General features: G+C 41.6%; 3 protein-coding genes across 3 annotated transcripts; 1 reads left to right on the forward strand and 2 right to left on the reverse strand.

Annotated features, from left to right (window-relative positions):
* Positions 1-579: 579 nt before the first annotated feature.
* LOC125469672 (hexokinase-2-like) lies at positions 580-5570 on the forward strand. The gene is made up of 9 exons (XM_048567322.1): positions 580-1063; positions 1867-2017; positions 2104-2286; positions 2786-2860; positions 2989-3144; positions 3237-3335; positions 3426-3556; positions 4411-4492; positions 4822-5570. The coding sequence occupies exons 1-9, from the start codon at positions 792-794 to the stop codon at positions 5167-5169; spliced, it is 1497 nt and encodes a 498-aa protein (XP_048423279.1). The 5' UTR covers positions 580-791; the 3' UTR covers positions 5170-5570.
* A 62-nt stretch (positions 5571-5632) lies between these two features.
* LOC125469673 (receptor-like protein kinase 5) lies at positions 5633-7135 on the reverse strand. Its single transcript, XM_048567323.1, has 2 exons — positions 6663-7135; positions 5633-6328 (listed from the first exon to the last, which is right to left on the reverse strand). Exons 1-2 carry the CDS (start codon positions 7024-7026, stop codon positions 5910-5912), a joined length of 783 nt encoding a protein of 260 aa, XP_048423280.1. The 5' UTR covers positions 7027-7135; the 3' UTR covers positions 5633-5909.
* Positions 7136-7247: 112 nt separating this feature from the next.
* LOC125469546 (receptor-like protein 52) lies at positions 7248-9302 on the reverse strand. The gene is made up of 3 exons (XM_048566948.1): positions 8550-9302; positions 7398-8460; positions 7248-7306 (listed from the first exon to the last, which is right to left on the reverse strand). Exons 1-3 carry the CDS (start codon positions 9300-9302, stop codon positions 7248-7250), a joined length of 1875 nt encoding a protein of 624 aa, XP_048422905.1.
* Between the last annotated feature and the right edge of the window lie 596 nt (positions 9303-9898).

Raw genomic sequence — 9898 nt, forward strand, 5'->3', positions numbered from 1 at the left:
TCAGGATTGAAGTATAAAAATATGATTTTTCATTAAAATGAACAGTATCAAAAACTTTTCGTTAAAATTCCTATTACATTTTTGGTTCGAAGCTACAACATGTCAACATGTAAGCATGGGAATGAGGGAGAACCTCACACGTATCCTTCCTTAATCTGAATGCTCCAAAAATACCAAACCACCTCAAGATATCGTGTTCGTCCATATAACAGAGTCGCAGACAGCCTCGTGCTTCACACTTACAGGTCTATCTCGTAATTTTCATTCAAAACCATGTTCACTTTTCCTCCAAAAAAAAAGGGCAATTCATTTTTGACGCCAACAAGATATCTTTTTATTTTCCGAGAAAGTGCGAGAAAATCCCCAAGAAAATTTAATAACACTGAAAAGGGGCTAATTTTCCGAGAAAAAAAATAGGGCCAAGAAAATCATAAAAGCACTTTCTATCTCCGAGAAAATTGAAAAATACAGCTTAATTTCCCGAGAAATTAGGCCGCAAATTGGAATTCCTTGATTAACAATTTTCCATTCGTATCCCTCCCCAAAAGTCCTATATAAAGCTTAGGGCTTTTTTCGGATTTTCCTAAAATTATATTTGAATTCTCTACTTCTCACTTTCTCTCCAGCTCTCTCTCTCTCTCTCTCTCTCTCTCTCTCACTTCCAAAACTTTCTCATTCATGCAAGCACGAGAATTTAAATAGGCCCATCAATCCCTGACCAGAAATTCGGGTTCTGGAGATTTCGAACTGAAAAACCCATCAAAGATTTAGTAATTTGAGCGGCTGTGGTGATGGGGAAGGTGGCGGTGGGGGCGGCGGTGGTGTGCGCGGCGGCGGTATGTGCGGCGGCGGCGCTGGTCGTTCGGCACCGCATGAAGAGCTCGGGGAGGTGGGCCCGGGCGATGGCGATTCTGAAAGAGTTCGAGGATAAGTGCGGGACCCCCATTGGGAAGCTGAGGCAGGTGGCTGACGCCATGACTGTCGAAATGCACGCTGGCCTCGCATCCGAGGGCGGCAGCAAGCTCAAGATGCTCATCAGCTACGTCGATAACCTCCCAACTGGGTATTTTTGCTTCTCTCACCCGCCCTTAATTGTTTTATTTTCGATTGGGATTGGAAAGACTCGTAATTTCAACTGGGATTGGGTTTTAAAATAGGACTTTTGGGTTCAATAATTTTGTCTTCTTTTTGAAATGATTTATTTGTCCCCTTTTGTTATTTATTTTTTTAGTTAAAAGGGTTAAAGGTCGAATTTTTATGTGCTTTCTGATTAATTAATACGATTTAGTTATGTTGATTTTTCATGCGGCTCCCATATGATTTTTCGCTTCGAAATCATTCCTTTAATATTTGATCTAACTGTAGATATTGAAGTCTGATTTGCTAAAATTGGCGGTTTCCTTATCCCATGTGTGCTTCCGATGAGGCTTTCATGGCTCTCTTATTAGTTTCCGCCTTTGGTATGTTCTTCATTTCATGTGGTGTGGGCTGTGCTATTTTAGTGGATTATAATGTTCTATGCTCTACGGATCAATGTGCTTCTAATCTTTCTAGAGTGTCATCGTACTGAAAAGAAATTGACATGCTATATTGCAAATGGAAAAAGAAATGCAATTTAAAGTCTACAAGCTTTAGAAGGAGCGTTAGAAATGAATATTTGATATACTGGGTAGATTATATTGGTGATTTGGGTTCGTAAACTGACTGAGTGGCTGACTATGTGTGAGCTATATTTGGTGTCCTTTTCCCCCCTTACTTACATGTTTGCCGAATTAGGCACGATTGTGTTAAAATTACGCCTTGCACTTGAATGTCTCTGGGGGATTATTGGATCCGTAGTACATTCCTTTTACTTTATCGTTTCAGGGATGAGAAAGGACTGTTTTATGCATTGGACCTTGGTGGGACAAACTTCCGTGTCCTGCGTGTACAGCTCGGTGGGAAAGAAAAACGCATTGTTAAACAAGAATCTCAGGAAGTTTCCATTCCACCGCATTTGATGACTGGAACTTCAGAAGTTAGTATTGTATTTCTTCAGGCAATCTAACAATCCTGCTTAGATTTGTTCGTACTTGGTGGTAATTTATCATGATGTGGTTTCAGGGATTATTTGATTTTATTGCTGAAACACTTGCGAAATTTGTTGCTACTGAAGGAGAGGGTTTACATCCTGCACCCGGTAGACAAAGGGAGCTGGGTTTTACCTTTTCGTTTCCTGTGCGGCAAACGTCAATTGCATCTGGGACTCTTATTAAGTGGACAAAAGGCTTCAGTATTGAGGACGCGGTACTTTGACAGCTCTTGCTATATTGATTTTTGTTTGCTAGTTAGTCATGTAAATCATGCCTGGAGGACACTGTACCTGATACCTTGGGCATTGGAGCCTTTATGTTGTCTTTTCTTAACATATGTTCTACCTAAAACATTATTTGCTACCCACTGGTTACCTAATGTGTTCTAATACAACAACAACAACAAAGCCTTTTCCCACTAAGTGGGGTTGGCTATATGAATCCTAGAACGCCATTGCGCTCGGTTCTGTGTCATGTCCTCCGTTAGATCCAAGTACTCTTAAGTCTTTTCTTAGAGTCTCTTCCAAAGTTTTCCTAGGTCTTCCTCTACCCCTTCGGCCTTGGACCTCTGTCCCGTAGTTGCATCTTCTAACCGGAGCATCAGTAGGCCTTCTTCGCATCTTCTAATAATAAAATTAATTTAGCAGCTCTGGACTAATCTATATCGTGTGGTGCCCCCTTGTGACAGTTTCCTTTTGCTAATATTGGTGCAGGTTGAGCAAGATGTTGTAGGAGAACTGACCAAATCAGTGGAAAAAATTGGACTTGATTTGCGTGTTACAGCTTTGGTAAGTCCAGTTTGGTGTCTAATTTCAGCAAGTCGGATGTTCCTGTTATGCTTTAAGGAGCTGATTTAAACCTTGGTGATTTATTACTTAATCATTTTGGACAATCCTAACTTGCCAGGCTGATGCAGGTCAATGATACAATTGGTACATTAGCAGGTGGTAGGTACCATAATCAGGATGTCATTGCTGCTGTGATATTGGGCACCGGAACGAACGCTGCTTATGTAGAACGAGCGCATGCCATTCCAAAATGGCATGGTCTTCTACCTAAATCAGGTGAAATGGTTAGTAATTGTAGAACTATGATTTGTTGCCTGATGCTAAGGTTTAGATCTATAGTTAGAACATTGCTAATTCTTTGTTATTTTTATAATAGGTTATCAACATGGAGTGGGGTAGCTTTCGCTCGTCACACATTCCACTGACAGAATACGATCAAGCACTTGATGCTGAGAGTTTAAACCCTGGAGAGCAAGTAAAGATATTTTCTTTTACTTGTTTTTGGCTTTTTGCATGTGAAGATGGCTTGATTGATATATCATATGGATTTTGTTTTTGTTTGCAGATATTCGAGAAGATCATTTCTGGCATGTATTTAGGGGACATTGTGCGCAGAGTATTGCTCAAGATGGCTGAAGAAGCTGACTTTTTTGGTGATGTTGTCCCGCCAAAACTGAAAATTCCGTTTGTCCTAAGGTATATTCCAACATTTTTTGTAGACGATATTTTTTTCAAACCTTGTTAGCTTGAAGTATGTCATTGGACGTGTTTGTGTGTTCCCGAATTTTAAGAGGATTTGTGTTTTGAGCGGACCTTTTTCTGTGAAATACTTGGGTGTACAATATATGGTCATACTTGCATAGTCAATAAAATTTATTGTAAGTATACCTATGATGCACTTGAAGTCTTGAACCAGTTTACAATTAAACTCTCTACAACCAGAAATCAAATCCGACCCATTATATGATTATCCCATTGATATTCTGGCAAGCGTTTCAAATTTTCATTTACGGCTTTTCTTCTTGTTCTTTGCTGCCTGCTATGAATTCTGTGTCTTGATGTCTTGGAGTTGTGTGAAACCCAGATTTTGTCCCAATTTGAAAATCTAACCACAAACTTGAAGCTTAAAAGTAGCCAGCCTTTCCATTTCGTTTGCGGATTAAATTCTGGGAATGTCTTGGATTCTGCATAGACAACTGTCAAGAGTAATTGGGCAGGTCTATTCCTGAATATCAAAATACACCATCGCAATGGAGCATCAGATAATGTGGTTAATTCCATCTGTTCGGAATGGCAAGTGACTTCCACATGGTCATAACGTCTGTTTTGCTTCTCAATGGTGCCTAGATTAAAACTTGATGCTTCTGCCATTGTGGATTACTTGCCAATTGTCGTTTTTTTTTTTGTTCAAACGGAGGTCTGTGTCTGAAAGTCTATGAAAAGGTTGATAATAAATTAAGTGTTTCACCTATTGCTTTTGCTTGGATTGTGCATTAACTTTGGAATAGCGTACAATTTTCTGAATCTTTATGGTGTTGTATTATTTGCAGGACTCCTGTCATGTCTGCCATGCATCATGACTCATCTCCGGATCTGAAAGTGGTCGGGAACAAACTCAAGGACATCCTTGAGGTAAATTGCCCATTCTATTGGAAAAAAACGATCATTTTGTTATCTGGCTGTGCAACTTCAGATTTTTTTTTTCTTTTCCTTTTCATAATTCTCGTGGGAGGGTGGTTAGAAAAGTAAAAATTGATAAAAGGTTGAAGACATTATACCTTTCACTGAATAACATTTTCATAGGGTGGACATGATACGATTGTGTTTTTTTTTTTTTTGTATCATCCTTGAGCATGCACTTTTAGAAAGGGACCATAATTCCTATTTTTCTATAAAATTTCAAAGCCAATCTTTCAACAGGTGACAAGTGTTTATTGTTTTTGATTTCTTGATAATTGTAGATCTCCAACACCTCATTGAAAATGAGAAAGGTTGTCGTGGCGCTATGTGACATAGTTGCCACTCGTGGGGCTCGCCTATCTGCTGCTGGGATCTTGGGAGTGCTTAAGAAGTTAGGTAGAGACACAGTTAAGGATGGAGAGAAGCAAAAATCGGTGGTAGCACTGGATGGCGGTTTGTATGAGCACTACCCTGAATTCCGCACCAGCATGGAGAGTACTCTCAAGGAGTTGTTGGGCGACGAAGCTGCTGAGCACATTTCTATCGAGCTCTCAAACGACGGCTCCGGAATTGGTGCTGCCCTCCTAGCAGCCTCTCACTCCCAGTACCTCGAGGTAGAGGAGTCATAAAATGGTCAAGACCAGGGTAGATGAATGAAGTGTGAAATTCTCAATTTTGGTGTATTTTCGTTTCCCCTATCTTCCCACTATTTCCTTTGGATCAATTCATGTTATTCATAGCTCCTAGTTTGGAAGATCTTGCACCCCATCCGTAATTTATGAACCTTTAGAGCCGGTAATTGGCGTAGGATCATAATCGGCAGTAGGAGTAGGCAATCGGCTAAGCTTTCTTGCTGCAGCCCGTTGTTTCCCTCTGCGGATGTTTAGGCGTTGTGTTGTTGATCAATTTATAAGCTTGTTTCTCCTGGATTACTTAATAAAAATAGGGGATGTAAACTGTGAGTATGCATTTTTTGCGGAACATTCTCTCATGTTTCCCTGTTGCAAATAATACAGGTTTTTACGGGCCATCAGTTCTTGCTGATTTTTCGAGAAGTTTTCGCTACTCGTTATTGTGATACATACTCAAATATACAGGGTAGTTTTGTCGTCTAGAGTGCAGCTCGGCATCCTAAACGATGCTACTCGTTATTTTGATACATACTCAAATATACAGGGTAGTTTTGTCTGCTAGAGTGCAGCTCGGCATCCTAAACGATGCAGAGCTGCACTCTAGTATTAGTATACATCTGATCACTATGACTATCTAATTCCTTCTCTAGTATGCATTTGATCAGCTTAAGAGCGACCCTAAATGAAAGTCTTATTTCCCCTTTATTTGTTTCCTCTTCGTGAATTCGATGAAGGCATCAGACATTTGTTACCAAACTACCATTCTTGTCTTCCAAAATCCTCTCACGCTTCGAGTTCTTGAGCAGAGGAGCCGCAACGTACTCGGTCTTTTCACCGTTGATAACTGGACGGCTGCATCGGAGCAAGATTTGCAGAACGACCTTCATGGAAGGCCTACTAGCTGGAAGTCTCTCTGTGCAACTGAGGCCAAGTTTGAAAACCGAGCACATTTCGTCCAAGTAACAAGGTTCTTTGACGTCCTGGTCCAAAGCGTCGGCGATAGTGTTTTCTTCGTGAACATGGCGCCACGCCCATTCAGCGAGGGCAGTGTGTTCATCGCCGTGGTTGGCTTCCCTGCCGGTTGTCAACTCCAGAAGGATGACCCCAAAACTATACACATCGATCTTTTGATTCACTCGCGTTGTGTGGGCGTATTCTGCATTTAGGGTAAGAAAAATCAGTTTACAGATTGCTAATGTGAAATGAAAGAAAATACACATGCTTCTTTAGGCACTAAGGGCTTACTTGAGATTGCCTTTAGAAGGGCTAAATGCACTTTTCTAACTTCTAACTGCTGTTGGCAAAAAAACTTAAAAAGTGCTTATGGGTCATAGAAGCTTTATTTTTTTTTTTTTGGGTCGATTGCTTTAGCAAAAGTTTATGAGCAGAAGAGAAAACCACTTCTTGCAAAAGTAATTATAAGAAGTGCTTTATAAAGAAGCGGTCTCAGACATGCCCGAACTTTAGCATTTGTGGGCTATAAGGTTTACCTGGAGCCATGTAGCCAATGGAGCCAGCAACAGATGACATTGTAGCAAGTTCTCCTTCCTTGACCAACATCTTAGCCAGACCAAAATCTGCTATTTTTGCATTGAAATCGGAGTCCAACAAAATGTTGCTCGATTTCATGTCACGATGTACCACAGGCGGCACGCAATCGTGGTGCATATAGCTGAGGCCCTGAGCTGCCCCCACTGCAATCCGCAACCTCTTAGGCCAGTCGAGCGTGACATGATGGACTGACCTCAAGAGATTGGATGGCCTGTTTCTCGTGTGCAGCCATCGATCCAGGCTCCGATTATCTGAGTACTCGTAGACGAGAAGTTTTGAAGTCTGACTGGAAATGCAGCACATCAGCTTCACTATGTTGGCATGTCGAATTGAGCTCAAGATCTTGACTTCAGCAAGAAACTCTTTCTCAAGCTTCTCTTCTAAATTCTTATTCTTCCAAATCTTCTTCACAGCAACAACATCACCATTGCGATTCACAGGAACACGATAAACTTTTCCTGATCCGCCACTGCCAACCAGATTACTTTCTGTCAACCCCGATAGGATTTTCGGCACTGTGAAATTCAAACTCTGAAATTTGTTGAGCTTCCAGTTAGAATCACTATTTCTGTTGCAGTAAACTCTGACCAAGATGACCAAGATGGTAAAAGCCAACAAGCACAACAGTATGCCTAAGGATAAAATCAGTGCAAGAGATTTGGACGAAAGTTTACTGGACTTTCGGGATTCAGAATTGCATATGGAGAGCTTTATTGCCGCTGAGCTAGATGTGCAGAGGCCTCGATTGTCCAAGAAGCTTCCTTCATACGCAGCGTTTTCAAATTCGATAGGGATCTCCCCGGAGAGGTGATTGGAAGAGAGATTGAATTGGTTGAGCTTCAGACGCCCGAGTTGATCTGGAATTTCGCCAGAAAGTTGGTTTGCTGAAAGGTCTAATTCAGTAAGTCCCGGCAGAAGACCAAGTTTCTCAGGAATTGTTCCAGAGAGCTGATTTCGACTGAAATTCAGACTAGCGAGTGACTCCCACGACACAATATCCGATGGAAGGGAGCCAGTGAGCTGATTCTGATCAAGAGAAAGAGTCATTAAACTAGAAAGCGCGGTTAACTCCTGAGGAACAGCACCGCTAAAGTGGTTATTACCGGCGTCAAAAACCTTCAAACCTGTCCAGGAAGACACCCCGATTGGAATGTTGCCCGAAAATCTGTTGTCTCTCATTTCCAACCGCGAAAGATTCGATGACATCTTCTCAGGAAGCTTGCCAGTAAGCGAGTTGTTGCTCACCAGCACAGTAGTCAAGTTTGGCGCCGTCCACATACCGCTAGGAATGTTTCCAGACAGCATATTATCTTGAACCTTGACAATCTTCAAACTGCTGCAATTTCCAAGAGTGCTTGGCAATTCTCCACTCAGATAATTCCCATAAGTTACAATGTCTTCCAGCTTACCCCAATAGCACAAATCGTCTGGCAGTTTTCCTGTTAGCCTATTGACGCAAACTTCAAAAGCTTCGAGCTTCGAGTACTTCCCAAACTCTGGAGCCAATGTTCCTGAAAAATTGTTGTTGAACATTCTGAATTTTCTGAGGTTTGGCAGGCGGCCAATGCTCTTCGGAATTTCACCCGAAAAATCATTGAGAAACAAGGCCAACTCTGTTAATTTGGTAAGATTGCCGTACTCTTCTGGTATTGTCCCTGTTAAAGTGTTCTCAGAGATATCAAGAATGCTCAAGTTCCATGACCCAATCACTTGAGGGACCTCCCCGGAAAGATTGTTCTGTAGAGATAGACTATACTCAAATTCTTCAGCGTAAACAAACCGTTCGGGATCCTCCCACTCAAACTGTTTATTGCCAAATCAATTACTTCCAATGCTTCCATCTCCCCAAGTGTCTCAGGAAGCTCTCGAATCAAGTTCGATTGGCGTATCAATAAATTCTTGAGCTTTTTCAACTTGTTGAAACTGGAAGGCAGGGTCCAAGGCACAAGTTTTATGTTGAAAGACATGTTTAGGTCTTTGAGATTGGACAAGTTACCTATTTCTGGTGGGACAGAGCCATTGAACTGGTTCATCCACAGCTGAAGATTCTCGAGCTCTTGCAACCGCCCTATCGCGGGAGGAATATCGGAGAAGTTGTTTCCGCCGAGGATAAGCTGCTTAAGCCGGGGCAGGCTGTCGATGTCATCAGGAATCGGGCCTACAAAGTAGTTTTGTGAGAGGTCCAAGTATTCTAGCTTGGAACACTTGTAGAGAGATTTTGGGAACTCTCCGGGGAGGTAGTTGTAGCTGAGATCGACGTGTGTGAGGTTTGTGAGATCACAGATGAAGGGTGGAACCGGCAGGGTTATGTTCAAGTTGACGAGAGACAATCCAGTGACGGAGTTGTTTGTGCAGGAAATTTCAGGCCAGGAGCAGTGGGAAGAAGTGTTTGAGTTTGATGGGATCCAATGGCTGAGAAATGGTGGAGACTGTAAGTAGGACTTGAGTTTCAGAAGGACTGCTTGTTCTTGGTCTTGGAGGGATTGGGAGTTGGCATGGCGGAGGAGGAGGAGGAGGAGGAGAAGGAGGAAGAGGTGGAGGTGGGTTTGGAGAGAAGATGTTGGGGTGTGTTTAGCCATTTGGAGGGAGGGGAATTTCAAAAGTTCGTTGGTTCCCGCGGTTGTGTTGAGGACAAGTTAGAACTCAAGGGCTGTGATCCTTTTTATGAGATATGAAATTGTTAGAAATTGGGGGATTTTCCAGAATCATTGCAGGGTCACAAATGGTATGGAGTTTCAGTAGGGGACGACTTGGAAAATATATGGTCAATGGAGAAAGCGTTAAAAACCCACCAATTCTTTGTGGGTTTGTGCCCATCACTTAGCTGTTAACTCATATTCGTAGTTTTTTATTTACACTTGCTTACTGCCGTCACTTTTTCTCGATACATGCATATTGCAGTCTGACACGTAAATTAATAGTATTTTAAGCCTCTAATGATAATATTCGATAAAAATAACTTATTAAAACCATAAAAAGAGAAATTTATGCTCGCATTTCAAATTGTAATTTGTCTATAAAGATGTGTGACCTCTTACATATAAAGGAACTGAGTATTTTCATTTTCGTTTTCGAATTAGGTTTTAGTTTTACAGTCAAGGGATATGAGATGAAGTTCAGAAGCCCTACTATTTTACTTTAATGTATGTGATAGTTATTACACCAAGGGCGCGTT

This window comes from the organism of the source record quoted next, unplaced genomic scaffold, assembly GCF_019419815.1.
Source record: "Pyrus x bretschneideri cultivar Hongxiangsu unplaced genomic scaffold, Pyrus_bretschneideri_v1 Contig44, whole genome shotgun sequence".
Lineage (NCBI taxonomy): Eukaryota > Viridiplantae > Streptophyta > Magnoliopsida > Rosales > Rosaceae > Pyrus > Pyrus x bretschneideri.

Excerpts from the sequence above, each read along its gene's own strand:
- LOC125469672 (XM_048567322.1), top strand. The coding sequence starts at position 792 with ATGGGGAAGGTGGCGGTGGGGGCGGCGGTGGTGTGCGCGGCGGCGGTA. Across the intron at positions 2,287-2,785 it reads GCTTCAGTATTGAGGACGCG|GTTGAGCAAGATGTTGTAGG; the intron begins GTACTTTGACAG and ends ATATTGGTGCAG. Across the intron at positions 3,145-3,236 it reads TACCTAAATCAGGTGAAATG|GTTATCAACATGGAGTGGGG; the intron begins GTTAGTAATTGT and ends TTTTTATAATAG.
- LOC125469673 (XM_048567323.1), bottom strand. The coding sequence starts at position 7,026 with ATGTGCTGCATTTCCAGTCAGACTTCAAAACTTCTCGTCTACGAGTAC. Across the intron at positions 6,329-6,662 it reads CATTGGCTACATGGCTCCAG|AATACGCCCACACAACGCGA; the intron begins GTAAACCTTATA and ends CCCTAAATGCAG.
- LOC125469546 (XM_048566948.1), bottom strand. The coding sequence starts at position 9,302 with ATGGCTAAACACACCCCAACATCTTCTCTCCAAACCCACCTCCACCTC. Across the intron at positions 8,461-8,549 it reads GGGAGATGGAAGCATTGGAA|AACAATCTTTCCGGGGAGGT; the intron begins GTAATTGATTTG and ends CTATCTCTACAG. Across the intron at positions 7,307-7,397 it reads TTCTGAATCCCGAAAGTCCA|AGTTTACTGCAACAGAAATA; the intron begins GTAAACTTTCGT and ends CATCTTGGTCAG.